The sequence below is a fragment of the Typopeltis vanoorti genome, chromosome 18 (assembly GCF_054136105.1).
Source record: "Typopeltis vanoorti isolate ZY-2024b chromosome 18, IOZ_Tvanoo_1.0, whole genome shotgun sequence".
NCBI lineage: Eukaryota > Metazoa > Arthropoda > Arachnida > Uropygi > Thelyphonidae > Typopeltis > Typopeltis vanoorti.
In genome coordinates this window covers 46,194,066-46,215,870 of record NC_143566.1, presented here as the reverse complement: position 1 = coordinate 46,215,870, position 21,805 = coordinate 46,194,066, and the positions used below count along the sequence as shown (strand labels likewise).

At 35.0% G+C, this 21,805-nt stretch overlaps 1 protein-coding gene across 3 annotated transcripts in view; it reads right to left on the bottom strand.

Moving 5' to 3' along the window:
• LOC150096629 (protein phosphatase 1 regulatory subunit 16A-like) overlaps positions 1–21,805 on the bottom strand; it is a 245,116-nt gene that overhangs the window by 88,533 nt on the left and 134,778 nt on the right. For all 3 annotated transcript variants that reach the window (XM_090407864.1, XM_090407866.1, XM_090407865.1), the window contains one exon: positions 20,625–20,749. In XM_090407864.1, the coding sequence (XP_090263990.1) occupies positions 20,625–20,749 (125 nt within the window). The remainder of the gene's footprint in view (positions 1–20,624; positions 20,750–21,805) is intronic.

Genomic DNA, 21,805 nt, shown 5'->3' with positions numbered 1-21,805 from the left:
AAGCATGGTGGTAGAAAACTTCCAACAAGAATGCAGTCAGGAATACATAACATATCCATACTTGAAGTAGAAAAAGTCATCAAAAACATGAAATGTGGAAAGGCAGCTGGAGTAGATGAAATTCAGCCAGAAATAATGGAGATATAAAAGTTTTACAGTGGCTGCATTGCATAATTCAGAAGGTCTAGTCAGAAGGTTGAATTCCAGATGATCAGAGCAGAGCTCTCATAGTACCCATCTATAAAAAGGGAAATAAAACTGAATGCGAGATTTACAGGGGTATTTCTCTACTCAGTGTTCCTGGTAAGATTTATGCAAGTATATTTGAGAAATAGCTAAAGAAAATTGTGGAAAGGGAGCTCAGTGAAGAACAAGATAGATTCAGGCCAAACAGAGGATGTCAGGATCAAATTTTCACTTTATGACAAATAGTTGTGAAATCTTGGGAATATAACAAGGATTTGCATTTAAGTTTTGTTGATCTGGATAAAGTCAAGAGGAAAGTTCTTCAAAATGCTACAGTTGTATGGTATAAATGGAACATTATATCAAGCAATACATAGTCTCTACTTAAGCTGTAAGTAAGCAGTTAGACTTGAAGGAGGTACAGGAAGATAGTTTGATGTTAAGTCAGGTGTGCAACAAGGGTGTACATTATATCTACACTGTTATTCATCATCTATATGGAACAGATTATGAAGGAAAGTTGTATTAAACCTGATATCAAAATTGGAGATGTTAATCTCAGCTCTTTACTTTATGCAGATGATATTATACTTATGAATAAATCCAGTACAAGTCTGCAAGATTCCCTGACTAAATTGAATAACTGTTGTAATAAAGTTAATATGAAAATCAGCAATAAAAAGACAAAACAATGAAATGAAAATAGGCAGAAACATTGAAAACATCAGCTGTATCCTGAATGGTGAACCTATAGAAAAAGTAAAACATTTCAGCTATTTAGGCACAATTTTTAATGAAGATGGCAAATTAAATATGGAAATAGACAACAGAATTAGTAAAGTTGATAATGTAGGAAGTTAGCTGAATAGTTTATATGCAATTAGTCAAAGAAAGAAAAAAGAAATTAGTCAAAACACTAAATTAGCAGTATATAAGATAGTGTTCAAACCAGTTTTATCTTATGGATTTGAGAGCTAGTTAGAAATAAAACACTTGTTAAAAAAACGTTTAATTTTCTTGACCAAAAAGCTCTGGAAATACTTTTATTGGGATTATATTGATCAAGTGCATATAACAACAACTAAGTTATACCAACTAGTTTCACCAACTAAGTCTGTTGGCATCTTCAGGGTACATAACTGATGTACAGCACTAAAAAGTAAAAAACTGTTACAAACTATAATCAACCAATTCCAATTATATTAAACAAAGAACAGAGCGCGTACAATACATTCATAGAGCGTGGATGATATCACTTGTTGTTATTTAGGAACGTTCTATAGTTGGCACTATAATTCAGTTCTGGCGAGTTGAAGGATCTGATAAGGGTCTTCCAGATCATGGGCAAGATTAGTCCTTGGTTCCTGTTAAGGTTTTGTATACAGTGGGCAAATATTGTGGCCTCCTTAAATTGTTCAACATCAAACCTTTTCTTATGGAATAAAACCATATATCAACAATTGACTGGCCTTGCAATGGGTAGCCCCCACTCTCCATTTTGTGCTGATCTTTTTATGGAGGATTTTGAAAGTAAAATCTTAACTCAAACAGACCTTAAACCCACAGTATGGTGGAGATACGTGGATGATATCTTTATCGTTTGGAACCACACAAAAAAGGCTGTGTTCGACTTTCTTAACAAAATCAACTCTCTACACCACACAATCAAATTCACTCTAGAACTTGAAGAAGATGACCAATTATCATTTCTGGACACTTTAATTAAGAAGCTTCCGAATGGTGATATCAACCTCTCAGTTTACTGCAAACCTACCAATGCAGGACGTTATTTACATTTCACTTCCTCACACATTTCTCAGAAACTTAGTATTGTACACATGTTGAAGAACCGTGCCTCTCTACTTACAACAGATCAACAAGACCTCCAGGAAGAACTATCCCTGATATCCACCAACCTTACCATGAATGGATTTCCTCGAAGACTCCTCCACAAGATACTTTTCTCTGAATCCCGACAAAGACAACAAGATGATATACGTTATATTTCTACCATCGTCATTCCATACTTGGGGACAGTTTCCAATAAGATTGCTAGACTCCTTAGACCACATAAAATAAGAGTGGCCTTTAAACCCACAGAAACGATTAGACAATTCTTAAGATCTCCAAAAGATAGCCATCCTTTCTCCAAATATGCTGGAGTTTATAACATACCATGCTCGTGCGGCTTGAATTACATCGGCCAAACTTCAAGGAGCCTTGAAATTAGGCAAAAAGAACACACAGGTGACGTCAATAATAACAGAGAAGAAAAATCGGGGTTAGCTTTTCATTTCTCAAGAACGAACCATACCATAGAGTGGGATAGAAGCACAATTCCTTACATGGAGGAGGACTTCTGCTCCCAAATTTTTAAGGAGGCCACAACAGTTGCCCGCTGTATACAAAACCTTAACAGGAACCAAGGACTAATCTTGCCCGTGATCTGGAAGACCCTTATCAGATCCTTCAACTTGCCAGAACTGAATTATAGTGCCAACTATAGAACGTTCCTAAATAACAACAAGTGATATCATCCACGCTCTATGAATGTATTGTACACGCTCTGTTCTTTGTTTAATATAATTGGAATCGGTTGATTATAGTTTGTAACAGTTTTTTACTTTTTAGTGCCGTACATCAGTTATGTACCCTGAAGATGCCAACAGACTTAGTTGGTGAAACTAGTTGGTATAACTTAGTTGTTGTTATATGCACTTGATCAATATAATCCCAATAAAAGTATTTCCAATAAAACACTTGATCAAAGACTGGAGACCACAGATATGAGAGTGCTGAGAATGATTAGGGGCATGAACAGATGGCATCAATGACAATATCATATTAAAAATGAGGATATTAAAAAAGAATTTGATATCGTTAGCATCCAAGAATTTTTTTGCAGAGCTAATCTCAAGGTCACTTAAACAGAATGGGAGAGGAAAGATTAGTTAAACAATTGTTTAGCTTGTTTACCTAGAGGAAGGCCAAGATGTAGATGGATTAATACAGTAAAAATACCTAAATGACAGAAATATAAGTTCTGGAGTCTTGAATAACAGATTAATTTGGAGGAAAACTGTTGATTGGAAGTTAGTAATGGTGTAAATTTTCCATGTGGTACTATCATAATTATCCTATACATCCCATGAGAATACATGTCAGGAATGTGATAATGATGATGAAAGTGGCAAGATATATATGCACCTTCCCACTTCACTGGAATTAAAATAGCTATTTTTTTAAGCCGACCACATGAAACAGATATCAAGTGGAAAAGAAGCATCAATTTAATTGCATCCCTGATAAACACATCCGATCTATCATCATCAAACTGAACTCTGCTGTTTGTGATATCTGGCTGCCATAATTATCACCATTCATGCAGTTGCAAATATAGAGCATGGTATGATGTGATATGAAGTGAACAGTTGATGGACATGAGAAAAAGAATAGGTAGAGAGATAGTTATATTGTAAAAAAAAAAAAAAAAAAAAAAAATAATAATAATAAAATAAACAATAAATAAATTGTGAAAAAGGAAAGGCAGAGTTGCGAATTATTCCTTTAAGAAATAAAGAATGAATTGTGATTTTCTGGGGATTCCTTATTATTTAATTTTCTTTTGAGAGGTTAAAAGAACTTGTTTATTTTAAGTGTGTTTATTTTAAAAGTGATTATTTATTTTTTTGTAACTGAAGCCTGTACTTCTGTACCTACAGAAGTACAGTAATTTTTCCAAATAGCTGTGCTCAGTTTTACTGGATAGCTGAAGCCTATGCAGTAAGTTACTAATGTCTGGATACCTACTTTAAATAAAAATTGAATATGCTTGCAGTAAAGCATAACCGAATATACATTTTTTTTTTTTTTTTTTGGAGGGGAGAATATAATTTTCTTATATATATATAGATAGATGTTGTGAGTGTGTACTTTGTTAATAAAATATATAAAAAGCTTTAGTTTGAAGTTCATTTAAATGCCTAAAATCTTAGTTTTCAAGTGTCTGGTATAGCGAAATACCAAATATATAGAACTGGGGATAGAATCCATTTAATTAGAGAGGGAGGGGAGAAGATAATTCATATGGATGTTTTAGTCCACCACAGCATAATTAATAAACATAATCACTCCTAGATAATAGACAGTACACTGATTTATCATTGTCATTTTAGATTTTAATTTCTGTTACCTCAATAATAGCATATCATGCCAACAATAGAAACTATAGTACATTTTCGTGCATTAGTGGGCTAAAGGATTAAGATAACTTAGGAAACATACTCTAGAGACCAAATCAAACAGAGAACTTTTTCCCAGCCATAAGACTCTATTAAGCAGAATAGTGATCTTGCACGAGATGATAAAATCAACTCTCTCTCTCTGGCAATGGAACAGACCTAGAAGACTGGAAAGAAAAGAAAAATAATGCCACTGAAACTAAAGAGTAGCATCTGTGTGTATCAGGTGTGGTGGTGAGAACTTTAGAGAGAGGCTGTTAGAAATAGAATGCAAACATAGATTGATGAGAACAGCATGGGTTTGTTAGGAAGTTTGTTTAGGTAACCTGTTAACATATTACAAAATGGTGACAAACCTATTAGACAGAGGAGAGACTGGTATAGTAATTGTCTAGATTTTGAAAAGGTGTTCAAGAATACCATAAAAAGAAACTAATGCTGAAAATTGAGCCTAGTAACAGGAATGGTTGGCTGATAGAAGCCGATGAGTTGTATAGGGATGGGGTGAAATGTCTTGGAATGGTAACAAGCACGAGTTCTGGAGGACTCTGTTCAATGTTTGAAAGGAGATATTCAGTTCTTTGCAGATGATGCTGAATTGGAAAGAAACAGCTTCAGGTACCTTTGATGTAATGCTATTACAAGAGGATTCAATTAAGTTGCAATCTGGTCATATGAATGGGGGGGGGATGTCAGGTCAATGTTGCTAAGTGTCAAGCCATGCACTATGGCCAGAGAAGATGGAGAAAAATGGTTAGGGATGTAGGAGTGTTGGCAGATTAGCTGAAGTTCAAAAACAAAAAATACAAACATTGCAAAGGTTAAAAAATTGCTACCATAATGAGAAGGATATTGACAAACAAGGATAGATAGTTCCCTTGCATCAGGCCACATCTGTAATCCGAATAAAGATCCAATCACTTCGATATATGTGTGATTAGAAAATGCAAAGAGATAGAGATGAATGTCTAAAGTGAGTGGAGAGTCAAGTGACTATTGTCTGGGAAATTAGGAATTGAGTATGAGGACAGATTAAGAGAATGTGTTCTGAAGCACTTGCCAGACAGAAGAAGAGGTAATATGATTAAGGCATATGATAGTGAGAGGGAGCCATTCAGGTAGAGATAGAGAGATCTAGGGAAGAAAATGCACAGGGTAATGGATGGTGGAAGAATTACAGGTCATCCTTGGAAAATGTATCAAGTTATATAAGTATGGTGAATGAGAGGACTGCATTGCAAAAGTAGGTGAATGCTTTAAATCATGTTGGAAGCTTAAAGGATTAAAACAGCACTGGAAAAGAATTAAAAACATTTAATTCTTCCAATATTTTGTCTCAGTCACAAAGATATCTTCAGGGAGTACAATACAAAGTTTGTAACATATATATAAAGGTAACACAAAACCAAGTGAAACACTTGGACAAAAGACTAGAGTACTAACAAGGTGGGGAACCCTCTGTGGGCACATGCTGGAGGCATTGGATGCAAACTGGGATCTCAAAGTAATCGTGTTCCCTATATTTCAGCAAGTTTTATGCATCCATACTTATTTGGGATAGGCTTATTTCTGAGGTCAGCTGAAGAGAAACAGTCTTTCTCTTCTAAATTTGCTACAATGGAACATGGTACAATGGAGACTTATTTCTTCCAATTGATTCTATGAACATATCTAGAGTATGATCTGCAAGGCCCAATTGACCATGGTAATGATTGTAGATAATTTTTTTTTTATGTTCTTCTATGCAAATGGTGGCTGATCTTCCTATCTGTCCATTGTAGTCCAATTTGCAGGAACAAGGAACTCTATACAGAGCAGGAACTGAGAGAGGAAGGAGTTGGTCCTTAGAGGAACAGATAAGGGTAGCTACTTTGAAATGGGGCTTGAAAGCCATTTCTAAAGAAACAACTCCTGTGCAGAGGTTAGAATTTATGCTCAACATCTCCATCATGTTCCTTCTTTCTCACCTCAAAACCATAGCTTGTCTGTCTGCCTTATGTAAGCCAAACCATGAGAATGGTGTCCTAGAACATCTCAAAGAGAAGTGCCACAATTGTTCAAATGACTGAGGTACAACAGGGATTCTGATGAATGGCATTTGTATATGCTATGAATGAGAAAAAGGATATAATGGCAGACAACTACTAAGAGTAAATCTATCCAACAAAAACATGACTGAAGTGAACACCCCACTTTCAAGAGTACTTGAGTGAGGTCATATTATAAAAACTGTAATAACACACAAACAATAATTTGAAGATGATGTTATAACAGAAGTATGAAATTCTAAGGAGAAAGAGAGAGGTATTTGTTTCACTGTTCACAATTAAAAATCAACTACTGAAACTTTAAATTCAATGGAAATAAAGATAGGCACATATTCCACATTATGGAATCCATCTATACTGAGAAATCTTCAGTGAGAAATTAAGCCTCAGAAGATAACAGCTGATTTGATAAAATTTTATTTCTTATACTTTAAGTAGTGAAATGATGTTTCTTAAGAACCAAAATTAGATAACACAGATGACTACACAGCATGTAAAGAATGTGGAGAACCGAACAAGACATCTTATCCAATGTGCAATTCTAACTATTATGAGGGGAACATGTTATGAAGTATCTACTTCTATAATACATGAACAAGGATGAACTGGGGTGTAAGCAGTTAAGCTGTATTGTGCATTAGCTTTTAATACCAAAAAAAAAAAAAAATATGATGGCACAACTTATAATGTCATGATGATTTAAGATGTTGCCCAGTTAAAAAAGGTTCCCCTTCCTAGATATCCTTAGGGAACAAGACTAACAGTGAAAAATCAGCTACCAAAAGAATTTCAAACTCAATGAAATTGACGACAGACACATCAACACATGAAGCATGAAAGAAAAACCAGAGGGAGCTAGCAGAAGAATTACAAAAAACATGCTATCACATTAGGTATTATCAAGGCAAAGACAGGTGAGACATTGCTAAATGGTAACTGTAAGATGTTATATTAGGTTTTTATCAATTTTTATCAAATAGTTTTTTATCAATTCCATAGGATTCCAGAACTGCTAATGTCACTTTCTGGTCAATAATGTCAAATGCTTTCTGAAAATCAACAAAGCAAGTATATATGTTTTTGTTTTTTCTCCTAGCTTTCTCTGCTATTAACCTCATTGTCAAAATCTTTGTTTTTGACATTAATGAAATTAATTAAATAATAAATAATAAATTAAATAAATATTTAATGTAATATTAATTAAATTAATATTACATTAATGTAATATTAATAAAGTGGAACACCTTAAACAATCAAGGTATAGAAATTTCCCAGAATAACAAAATAAATACGCTATTATTTGCAGATGATCAGGTAATAATATCAGATAAGGAAGACAATTTACAAAGAGCAATATATAATTTAAACATTATAGTAGAACAGTTTGGAATGAAAATTTCCATAGATAAAATTAAAACAATTTTGTTTTAATTTTTATGGCAATTTTGTGGCATTTTGTGGACAAACTCCAGTTAGAAGCAAATTAGTTATTAATAATAAAATAATAGAACAGATAAATACTTTCAGTTATCTTGGATGTAAAATATCATATGAAGGAGAAAGACTAAAATTAAAAACTTCAAAATTTTTACAGATTATAGGCCTGATAAATAGATCACTCAACCCAAATATAGTACAAAAAGAAACATGCTTGAAAATATACAATACCTTAGCAGTGCCCACATTATTATATGACAGTGAAATCGGGGAAATAAACAAACAAGATAAACAAAGAATAAAAACAAGTGGAATGAGATTTATGAGAACTGCAAAATACACATTATTAGATCAAAAAAGGAACGAACACATTTTAAAAGAACTAAAAACAAAATCAATAGAAGAAACACTAAACAATTATAAACAAAAATGGATTAAACATGTAAACTGAATGGCCAACATCCTAAACAAATACTAAAATATAAGCCAATTGGAAAGAGAAGACAAGGTAGACCTCAAAAAAGGATATTGGATATATATATATATATATGGCCCGTAATTAGTGTTATGATGATGAATTGCCTTAGTAACTCATAATGCAATGCATTATGAGAAGTGCCACTAACCAGACCAGTTTCAACCTTTATGTTCTCATCAGTGGAAGTCAGACCCAAAAGTGATACCGAGGTTGAAATAATGCTGAAGTCATCTTTCCATATACTAGTAGTCAAAAGATGTCGCACCTTATTACTAAAATACTCTGGATTAGAGATAGATTTGGAAAGACCTTTGAAAGATTTTGAAATTTAGACTTTTAAAATTTATAGTATAAACAAAATTTCAAAATTGAAATTTTGTTTATACTATAAATTAAAGATGCCATGAAATTATATTCTTGGTTTCATCCTGTATCCAAGAGTAAGCAAACAAAGTTTGCATGTGAAGTCACTTCACGACTGGGATAATTGTATATAGAGGCTGATGACCTCACATCAATTTGGCTACTTGCATATGGAAATATGACTTCTGCATTACTTCAACCTTGGTATCAATTCTGGGTCTGGCTCCCACTGATGAGACCTCAATAAAGGTCAAAATCAGTCTGGGGAGTGGCCCTTCATGTAAAGATATGTACATTGCATTATAGGATACTAATGTAATTGATGTGAAATCATTAGCCTCTATATACAAGCAGCTCAGTTGTGAAGTAACTTCATGCACAAACTGTTTCTTTATACTTAAAAAATAAGTGAAAAAAAACAAACTTTCAACTTACATTATATGGTGTAATTGTCCTATTTACACCAAACAAAACAAGTGATTTGAAACGACAAGGTGAAGTGGTTAGAGGAGCAATGTGAATATACTGACAAATGCCATACTGAATAAAGAACAACAGAAGTATATATATATATATATATATATATATATATATACAGTCGATTCCGTTTAATTGGGCCACCGGTTAATTGGGGTAGCCACTTTTCTGGGCCAAATCTCAAAGAACAGAAACCAAACCAACATAATTTAATACATAATCGACAATTATGTATTAAATATTAATACATAATTGGGACAACTTTTCGCTTAATTGGGACAGTAGCTGAAAAGGAATTTAGCAATTATTGATATATTTTATGGAATTTTCGAAAATATGGCAACACTACGTACACTAATATTTGGCAACACTAGCGTGATGCGAATCAGTTATCTTTTGTCGTGCTTCTGGCAAGTACGCGTCTGCTTAAGAATCTACCCTTACTATATACTGTACCTAGCGATATCGATTTATTGTATCAATTTTATTTAAAATTTTTAAATCTTTGCCAAGATGCCAAGAAATTATTTTACACTTTCAAGTAAAATTGCTTTGCTGGATAAAATTAAAAGCCAGCCATTAAATACAAGCCATCGTAGACTTGCTGATATAACTGCTGTACCAAAATCTACCATAGCGCATCTCCTACAACAAGAAAATCGACTGCGTGAGGAGTGGACATTACAGAAAGAAATTCCAGGAACATCCAAAAGAAAGCGTGATGGAAAGGATCCAGAAGTCGAAGAAGCATTAGATCAATGGCTTTCTATAGTTAGCAGGCGAGGCGTGAATATCAGCGGCCCAGTGTTGAAGGCGAAGTCAGAGGAGATCACTAAAATGCTGGACCATAATGATTTTAAAGCAACTGCTGGTTGGTTGTCTCGATGGAAAGTGAGACACAATATCAAATTTAAAAAAGCGCACGAAAAGGGCAGTGCCGACAATGTAAACGCTGAACAATGGCAAAATACTAAAATCCCTTACTTTTTTAGAGAATTTCTGTTCAGATGATATTTACAACGCTGATGAAACTGGCCTCTATTATCGTGCTATGCCAGACCGCTCCCTGTATTATAAGCACGTTGCACTGTCAGGGTATAAAAGGGCAATGGACCGCATTACTGTGTTATGCTGTGCAAATATGTCGGGTACGGACAAACAAAAACTACTAATCATAGGAAAAAATGCTCAGCCTCGATGCTTTGAGGGTTAAGAATAGAGTTTACCAGTAGAGTGCCATGCCAATAGTAATGCATGGATGACTTCTGAAATTTTTCGGAATTGGCTTACGAGTTGAGACGTAGAATTACAACGTAAGCAGAGGAAAATTTTGTTGATTCTCGATAATTGTGCTGCACACCCTCATTGAGATAATCTAAAAAATAAAAGGCTGGAATTTCTTCCTCCTAATACAACATCCTTGGTGCAACCAATGGACATGGGGATAATAAAAAATTTAATTACATACTGGAATCCATTGATGAAAACCTATTAACAAGTTCATCAACAACCAGAGAGATCAGTGCAAAAATTCCCATTTTGCAAGCAATACAGTTTGTCTCTGAACAGTTGGCGAGCTATAAAAAGCAGAACAAAACAAGACTACAAAACTGCTTCTGTTTGCGGTTTAAAACCTTTGGAGGTTCTTGAAATTTTGAGTAGTAATAAAAATGAAGACATACTGCAAGCTCCTATCATGAATAATGAAGAATTTTCAATAATAGATGACAATTTACCATGTTAATGAAAACTTTGAAGATGCAATTGTTGAAGTCATTAAATCCAAATGTCAAAAATTTGATGAAGAATGCGATGATGAGGATGATGACCCACCTGTGCTTGTAATTAATCGTGAGGCCAAAAAATTTATAGTCAGGTTACAGCATTATTTTATGCAGGAAGGTAATGAAGGAAGCCCTACATCCGCACTGAATATCTGTGCTGATTTTGTAGAACTGCAAAATTTCAAAAGCAAAAGACAGATTACACTTGATGCATTTTTGCAGAATTAAAATTTGAAATTGTAAAAGTTATGTATGCATTATTTTTTCTGCACAATTTATAGTACAAATATTTTCTGTATTTTGGTTTAATTGATCATTAAAATAGGTACTAATTATTATTATTTTTTACCTACTTATTCATTTACCTGCATATTACATATTTTATTTTAGAATTTATTATTAGTTCATTTAATTGGGGCAGCCACTTAATTGGGCCAAAATGGATTAGTCCCAACGTGTCCCATTTAAGCAGAATCGACTGTATATATGATCACAGACACCAGCAACTAGAATAAAGCCCAAAACAGAGAATCACAGAGGACAGTAAAATGAAGTCTCGAATACAGAAGCCACTGATAAGAAACAGGGAAGAGTGAAAATCCAGAGGCTGATTGATGAATTTAAGAATATATTCCCCCCCCTCCCCCACAAGCATAAACGAAAAGATATGAGAAATTAAATAGAAGAAAATCAAAGTTAAGTATGCAGATTCAGAAGAAGGCATTTAATGCAACAAAGATTAATGTTAAGATTTATTGAGGAGAAAACGAAGCAAAAATAGAATCATTTATACTTCCTATGTTGATTTTCAGAAAGAATTCAACAGCACAGATCAGAAAGTAGCATGAGCTGTACTATAATCTTATGAACTGGAATGGAGAGGAATGTGATATATTTATTATGGAATATCATCATCAAATTCCTGCCATGTACACTCAAGGGGTGTACAGGCTATGATAGTACTACATTATAATTTTTACATCATTATTAACTTCCTATCTACAATTTTCTTCAAAAATAAGTCTGTTACCTGTCAAGACTCCAACATTATCATATCTTATATTTCTATCTTCTAAGGCATTTTTTTACCATATCAATCCACCTATATCTTGGTCTTCCTCTGAGTCTTTTTCCTGCCAACCTGGCAAAGAACACTTGTTTTGCTAATCTTTCCTCGCCCATTCTGTTTAAGTGACCATACAATCTGAGATTAGCTCTGTTAACGCATTCCTGGATGCTGAAAATGTCAAGTTCTTTCCTCATTTTTAATATGATATTGCCATTGATGCCATCTGTTCATGCCTCTAATCTTTCTCAGAACTCTCATATCTGCGGTCTATAGTCTTTGGTCAAGCATTTTACTTCTGACCCCAGCTCTCAGATCCATAAGTTAAAATTGGTTTGAACACTGTCTTGTATACAGCTAATTTAGTGTTTGACTAATTTCTCTCTTATTCCATATAAATTTATTCAGTTGACTTCCTACCATACCAGCTTTGTTGATTCTGTTGTCTATTTCCATATTTAATTTACCATCTTCACTAAAAATTGTGCCTAAGTAGCTGAAATGTTTTACTTGTTTTATAGTTTCTCCATTCACAATGCAGTTGATATTTTCAACTTCTGCCAATTTCCATTGTCTTTGTCTTGTTATTGCTGACCTTCATGCCATATCTATTACAACAGTTATTCAATTTAGTCAGGGAATCTTGAAGACTTGTAGCAGATTTATTCAGAAGTATAACATCATCTGCATAAAGCAAACAGCTGACATTAACATCTCCAATTTTGATATCAGGTTTAATACCACTTTCCTTCATAATGTGATCCATATAGATAATGAATAACAGAGGGGATAATGTACATCCTTATCTCACACCAGATTTAAAATTAAACCATCTTCCTGTACTTCCTTCAATTCTAACTGCTGACTTACAACTCAAATAAAGACTAAGACTAAGTATTGCTTGATATAATGCCTCATTGACACCATATAACTTTAGCATTTTGAATAGCTTCTCTCTTGGTAGCTTGTCATATGCCTTTTCCAGATCTACAAAACTTAAATACAGATCTTTTTTATATGCCGGTCTGGTTGGCCGAGTGGTTATCGTATTCACTCCCCAGCTAAAAGGCTGCAAGTTAGAATCCTGCTGTGGGCATGGATGTTTGTGAGTGTCTGTGAAAATAGTAGTGGTGGTGGTGGTGGACAGTAGATGATGCGGGTTGGTGGATGAGAGGTGAATGAAGTTGAGTGATGGTGATGGAGAGTTGTAGAGTAAGTACCCTCCCTCGATGAGTCTTCCTGGAGTTGTCAAATAATAATAATAATATAATAATAATAATAACAATATTCCTATGATTTCTCAACTATTTGTTGTGAAGTGAAAATCTGATCCTGATAGCCTCTATTTGGCCTGAATCTAGCTTGTTCCTCACCAAGCTTCTCTTCCACAATCCTTCTCAACCGTTTCTCAAGTATACTTACATAAATCTTACAAGGAACACTCAGTAGAAAATATGCTATGCTATATACTATCACTTCCTCAAGATAAGGTAGGTACAATCTTCATATGACATTGGTTGGCCGCTAGATGGCCAAGACTGTCAGACATGCTATCTCCTGCTTCCTTCCTGTTTTTTGTGGTGATACATAAACAATATGATGCGGAATTACCAAAGTTAGGCAGAAGAAAAAGAGGAAGACCTTGAAAAAGAGTTCTGAGCAACTCCCATAAAGAGAAAGAAAAAGGTGCCTTCAAGAAGTAAGGAACTAGACACACTGGAGGTGCAAAAAGATATTGTTGGAGGGGTCAACACTCAGCCCCATTTCATGGAATATCAGAAGTTTTCGTTCCTAGTTCTCTGCTACCCAGGTTATTCACACCCAGTCAGAGTACTTGAAGTATAATACAAGATATCAATCCTGATGTTCCATTCTTATTTGATGTAAGGGACACAGATTTAGCAGTAAACTATACACAAGACCTAGGGCTCGTACTAATGGAAATGAAGAGTCTGAGGAATGAATTAATGTTGGTGCAGAATGAAATACAACAATTAGGAGAGAGGCTAATTGTTGGAAGAGGACAGGTGCCAGTAAATGAGTATTTAAAAGTGACTAAATGCAGCAGATTTAGAATGTAAAATAGTAGAAGAGAAAAGGGGAGAGAGAATAGTATTTTTTGGGGATTCGATTATCAAAGATGTAAAATCAGAACAGGTGCTGAAAATGTGTGTGAGAGGTGGTACAAGTAGTGGAATGACTGATACTGTGGAGAGAGAGAGAAAGAATTACAGATGATTTGACTATGATCATTGGAATGAATGACTGGGAGGTAGTATAAATGAGGCTGTATGGAATTTGAGAATGTTATTAGAAGTTATGAAGCATAGGTGTTAAGAGTAGGGTCGTTAGTATATTGCCCAGGTGTGAAAGTGGGAAGCTGAGAAGAAGAAGAGTGATGATTATGAATAGAAGGATAGCAAGGATGTATAAGAAGCAGAATGTTGTGTATACTGATCTCTGGGATAAATTTGAATGTAAGGGAGAGCTAAAAAATGTCACGTGAACATGTTACCTTAGCTACCTAACAGGTACTAACATTTTTTTGTATTCTTAAACCTTTTTTACATTTACCATTTTTTGTACTGTGCAAGCCTTGAGAAAGCTAGTCAGTTACTAGCAAAACCGGTAGGCAATTTGTACGAACATACGTACGTATTAAATATATGGTCAATTTAACAATAAGTCTTATATTTTGTAACATTTTATGACCAAAAACATGTATAATTTAAGTAAGGGAGAGCTGTTTGCTGTGGATGGTTTGCATCTGAGTGAGAACAGTAACGATAGGCTTGGTAGATTGCTGTTGAGCACAGGAAAGAGTTTGTTTCTGCAGAGAAACAAGAACTAGACGGTGGGTTTTCTCAAGTGTGAGCTCTCACAATAGCTGTGTGTGTTGGATGGTGATGGAATGCATGATGTGGCTTCAGAGATTGTTTTGAAAGATGTAGATGGGTTAAGTGTTCGGTCTCCTGAGAGTGATAAGAATTACATGAAGAAAAGGAAGTTTAAAGAGATTTTCAGCATGCTTATTAAGACTGGTGATAAATTTGCTAATTGGCGTGAGAGTGGGAATGCAAAGACAGGGAAAATAGGACTAATAGAAAGGATTTGGGGGGGGGGGGGGAGAGGAGTGCATGTAGATAAGGCAAATAAGTGTATATGTGGACAGAAAAGGTTGAATTTAGTTCATGAGGAAGAAAACTGGAATGGGATGGTCAGTACAAAGTGTAGGGGAAGCTGTGTGAAAGAGAAGCAGTTAAGTTTTCTGTATACTAATGTGAGAAGCATTTGGAACAAGAGGGAGGAGTTTTTGTCATTAGTTAGCTCTTCTTGGCTAATTGGTATTAGAGAAATGGCTAACAGAAGGTGATATAGAAATTGGTATAGAATGCAAAAGGTATAGTATCTTCAGGGAAGACAGAGCAAACAAGATTGGAGGAGGACTATTACTCATGATAGTTAATGAATTGCAGGCAAAAAGAGTAAGAGCTCAACAAAGGATCATTAAAATGGAAAGTGGTACATTTGAGGCCATCTGGTGTGAGATAGAGGTTAATAGGGCAAAATATCTAGTTGGTTGCTGCCATAGGCCAGGTAGTCAAAAGATAATGCAAAGGAAGGGTGAAGAATATGGATCAGCAGATAAGCTTAACGAGAAGAGGATGGATAATTATTATGGGTGCCTTCAACTATGGGGACATAGATTGCAAGGAGGAAAGGTCACATAGGAGAAAGGAAATGGAATTTATGCAGCTATTCAGGAACAATTATTTAAGATGGTATGGGATAGAAGGTACTAGGGGATTGAGAGTGTAAAGTGTAGATGTGACTGCATCTGAGAATTTGTCTATGATGAATGTGGTTACTTTGCCACCAGTTGGTGAGAATTGATCACGTCATTTTGACCTGGAATGTGGCTAAATGTATAAATTTCTCACTAAAGAAGGGTTACATATGGAATTGTAGAGCTGGTAATTATGTCAAACTCAGGAGACTGCTTGGAGAAGTACAATGGAATGGCATACTGCAGGGGAAGGATGTTAGTAATGCATGGGAAATGGTCAAGAAGTGTTTGAAGGAGGACTAGCAGAATATATACTTAGAGTCAGAAGATATATAAAGTAGGAATTAAGTGGATGAGTAACATCGTTAAGCATGAGTTGCTAAAAAAGAAATGCTTGTGGAAGACATTTAAAGAGAAAGATGATCAGCAGTTTCATGAAAAGTAGAAAGCATAGGCCAGAAGGGTGACTGGTATGGTAAGGACAGCAAAAAAAAAAGAGTACTACAAGATGAAATTAGCTAAGTGAGCCAAAGATACTGAAGGAGCTTTCAGTATGTGGCAAGTAAAAGGAAGAATGACCAAGGTAGAATAATTTTGATTGAAGCAGATGAAATGGTTGAATTACTGAGTGATCACTTTGCAAAGGTGTATAAATCCAGGTGGAGATATTGAAGTAACAGATGTGACAAGGGCCGTTACTGTTACAATGTGCACGATTTTACAGAACCTTGATATGGATACAGCTTATGAGATATCAACTTGCATATTATGAGAATGTGCTGGGGTACTGGCAGCATCTTGACCAGACTGTTTGAGTCTTGGCTCTGAGAGAGTCCCAAGAGAATGGAAAGAGGGCAAAATAATTCCTTTGCATAAAGGAGGTACCAAGACAGAAGTAGCATATTATCAAGTGTTCAGCATCTCAGGAATGGTGGTCAAGGTATTGGAGAAGTTAGTTAAAAGCAAGATTCAGGAATGGTTGGATAGAAATCAGATTCTTTATGTGAGGCAGCATGGTTTTTGTGAAGGGCAGGTCATGCCTCAGTAATTTACTCACTTTTTTTTATAATAACGTAACAGCTGAGTTAGATAAGGCGAATGGTTACACGATGATGCTGCCAGATTTTGTAAAAGCATTTGACAGGGTACTGCATGGAACTTTTGATATATAAACTGAAGCAAATGGGCATGAGTATGAAGCTGGTTAAGTGGATAAAAGGGTGGCTAATGGACAGACATCAAAGTGGATTATGGAGGAGTTGAGTTCAGGAGAAGATGTGTAACGAGCAGTGTGCCACAGGACTTTGTACTCAGACCACTGCTATTTAACTTGTATGTTAACAATATAGGATATGATCTGAGGGGAAATGTTCAGTTATTTGCTGATGATGTAAAACTAAGTACATCAATAGCTAATAAGGATGATGTAAACATCTTGCAGGATGACTTGTATAGACTAAAAGTAAAGAAGAATGGCTATAGTTTAATGTGTTTAAGTGTAAGGCTATGCATTTTGGGATGAAAATTTATCAGCTATGTACTGCATTGACAGGAGACTGAACTGCAAGAAATTACAGAGGCTAGTGGATTCTGGGTTAAAGTTCAGAGGCCATATTGCAAAAGTCACTAAAATAACTTATAGAATTTCCTGGCTATTAAAGAACATACTAACAAGCAAAGATAAGGAGATCATTATACCTCTATATATGGCTTCAATATGACACCATCTTGATTACTGCACATAGATCTAGTCACCTGGGTTCCTTGGAGATGCAGAAGAGGTAGATGAACAAGATGGTGGCAGGTCTTTGGAATGCCCTTTATGAGGATGGATTGAAGATTTGTAGATTACAGAAATTGGCAAACAGGAGGTAAAGAGTCAGAACACTTCAGACACGTAACTTATGATAGAGATATATAAGTTACTTAAAGGTTGTTATATGATTGATTCATATGAAATTAGTATACAAGGGTTGTTTGAAAAGTTTGGTAAAAAAATAAGTTAAATACATTTTTTTGTAAAAATCACCTTTATTTCTCAACATAGTCTCCATCGAGTTCTGCACATTTGGTCCAGCTAGTTTCCAATTTTTTCATCCCATCTAAAAAGTGGGATTTGTCAAATTGTGCAAAATAGTCATTGACAGTCTTGATGATATCCTCATTTGAAGAAATTTTTTCCCACCGAACCAAATTTTTAAGTTTGGGAACAAGAAGAAGTCACACGCGGCCAAGTCCAGAGAATACAGTGGATGTGGAACCAATTCGAACCTGAATTCGTGCAATTTTGCCATTGCAATGGCTGATGGTGTGGGACGGTGCACTGTCTTGATGAAAGGGAACTTTTTTGTGTGCTAATCTTGGCTGTTTTTCTTTAGTTCTTCTTTTATACGGTCCAACAATGACACATAATAAACTCCTGTTATTGTCTTACCCTTTTACAAATGGTCTATCATGATAATTCCTTGGGAATCCCAAAAAACAGTGGCCATCACCTTCCCAGCTGACAAAGCAGTCTTTGCTTTTTTTGGTGCTCTTTCACCGGGCATTGTCCGCTGTTTTGACTGCTGCTTGGACTCAGGTGTGTAGTGGCGGATCCAAGTTTTGTCAACAGTCACGAATCAACGCAAAAAATCCTGTGAATTGCGATTAAACATTGCCAAACACTGTGTTGAAATGTAATTTTGCATGCATTTTTGATCGATAGTCAACAATCACGGCACCGATTGGTGCCGTGATTGTTGACTGTCGATCAAAAACATGTGAATGTTTCATGCAGGGTATTATACATCCTTTCACTTGGCAGTCTTCCATAATGATACTATAGATTTTGTCAATCATCTTTGTAGTGACCTCAGTTGGGCATTTGAAGTGCGCTTCATCTTCGATGGACTTATGATCACATTTATACTCATTTATCCAAAAATAAATAGTCTTTAATGTTGGTGCAGAGTCCCCATGAACTGTTTAACTCGGCTTTGATCTGCTTGGCTGTCCTCTTCTTCAAATAAAAGTGTTTTATCACTGCATGAAACTCGTTTTTCTCCATTTTTATGAAAAATGTGAACACAGTCATTTTAAATGTTTGCCAAACGAGAACTGCACATCACATGTGGCTAAAATTTTGCCAGGGGGTCATGAAAAAGATGATACTTGCCGACACTGGTATGAATGAACAAATTGTGTCGCTGTCTATTGGAAATTTACCAAACTTTCAAACAACCCTCATATGATTAGTATGGGGAGAATTATGGGTTATCCCTAAAAATTAAGAAAGTTTAGTTAGTAAGGGATAATTTTTTCACTTGGAAAGTGGTGTATGAGTATTTGCCAATTTCCAAGTGAAAAATCTATCTCCCTCTGGAATGGATTTCCAGAGTTGTTTGTGAGTACTGTGGTGGTGAATGAGTTCAAAGCAAAGCATGCAAAATGAAGGTTATTTGATTTCCAGAATGTTAGTGGACCTCCTGCGATGAGTCTAGAGTCCATAGACTCATTATTATTATGGAAGTGTCCATAATAATAAATAGCAGAAATAAATAAATAGGCTTAAAGATTAAAGTGTTAACAAAACTGGATGATGAATTTTAAATTCATATTGAGAGAAAAATATATATGGACTAAAAGGCAGAAATCTTTTTTAAAGAACAGTCATGGTTTTTCTAATACTAATGTTCAGCTAAGTTTTCTTCATAAGAATGTTAATTTCCCTTCTGTTAAGCAAAATCTGAGGTAAGCTGATAATACAGTACTTCTTTGTAATGACGAGGAAGAACAAGGACAAACCCTTGACAAAGTTAATGAGTAATCAGTAAGAACAGAGGACTTCAGCTCAATCCTAACAAGACAACGATTATGTTTCTTGAAGGAAATACAGACAGGGAAGCTCCTAAGAAACAAGTGCATCTTAATGGAAAAAGAATTGAGGAAGTCAGCAAGTTCAAGTACCTGAGATTCATTATTAATGTGAAGAATTACTGTTCAAAAGAACCACAAGCAGATTAAGAATGGCTAAAACAATGTCAGAGACTTGTCTGAAACCTGAAAGGATTGCTCTCTCTCCACAGGAACATGGTTGATGGTTTTGGATGGAACTGTTTTTCCAATAGTGACTTAAGGATGTGAGACTTAATGTAAAAAAGTCTAATAGGAAAATTATAGATGCTTTTGAGATATGGTGTTACAGAAGGCTGAAAGGCAGACAAACAGATGGGTGCAAGGAAGGGATCAGTAGAACTTTAAAGCTCCTTAAGGGTATCGACAGAAAAAAGCTGAAATACTTCAGACACGTTGAAAGAATGGAATATTTCTCAGAACGGTAATAGAAGATAAAGTTCCTAGAAAAAGAGGAAGGAGTAGATCCTCAATGAGATGGATGAATGGATGGTGTCTGGAATAACTGATCTTCAGGGAGTTGAAGATCAGTTATTGGTGATTGGCATCTGATGATGTCCAGTGAATAGATGGATGGAAGTGAAATCCAACTGAATCATTAAAATATAATATTAATACAGTACAATTTGAAGTTTTGTGACTTGATTTTTAGTATTTGTATTTAATTCTTGGTCTCAGTTCATTTTCTTTATTGAACAATAATGCTTTTTATTTCAACTATAAACTCATTGTTCTTCTCAACAGAAAACTACTCTCTGATGAACATATATTATAAATATTATTACCATAGCATGTGTTTTTACTTTCAATTTCAATTTTTTGCAATGTATTGATATATGAATTATTGAAAAGCAAGTACATACTGGGGTAGCTCCCTGCTGATCCTTCCAATCTAAACTATAGCCATTATCTATTATCCATTTCATATCATTCAACATCTGATTTTCTAAGGATGCTCTAGTGTCATCGATTATTTGCTGTGTAATTCCTAAATAAAAATTGTGTTACAATTTTTAATATATACTTCAAAAAAATCACATTATGCTTCATAATACATAAAATCAGCCAATAACAAACAACTATGAAAATAAGTCAAATATCAATAACAAACTATGGAGCAAGTAATAAATTTTACCTATTTAGGTACAATTTTTAAAGAAGAGAGAGTAAATTTAAATATGATAAAATAACACAGAATAAGACACATCTGTATATGAGGAACAGCTAAATAAATGCATGCTGAACACGAGAAGCATCAGCCAAAACACAAAACAGTTAATCAGAAATTAGGGATCACAAATCATCTAACACAAATTGCAATTATCTAATTGCAATTTGTGTTAATTACCTGGATAATCCTACAACCACACTGGGCCTTCTCTACACCAAGCCTTCTTCCAAATATACTCTCACCTTGTCTAATCTCCTTTTATATAGAATGTCTTCACCAAGCCATTCTCAGTTTCATGTCCTTTAGCACTACAATGACATGAAACAGGATGACCTCTAATTTCTGTGGTCTAATTACTGTTTCTGCTCTCCTGATCCAAGCACCTACTATGGAGGTCAATTCAAGATCTCTGAGCACCAAGTACTATTCAAGCTTTCATTCTCCAGCCAAAGCAATCAAGATAAAAATTTGACACATCTACAAGTGACACAAGTCAAAAATCCCAGTTAAGCACTCAAAACTACAAAATCACATGACAACCACAGTAATAAACTTTAATTTTAAATTTTATACTGAAAATAACAGTAGATCACAATTTATTATTATTATTATTACGGGTATCTCCATGGAGTCGGTAGACTCATTGCGGGATACCCAAACTAGCAAAACAATATCTGTCATATCTCTTCTTGAATTCATTTACAGACGAAGAGCTCACAACTAAGTCAGGCAATGAATTCCACTCATTCACCACCCTCCAGGCAAAAAACCTTGTTCTGACACCCTTGTTAACCACACTCTTCTTTAATTTCCAGGGATGATCTCTTGTTCTTCCATCACTATCACACAGCTGAAACATTTCCCCTGCATCAA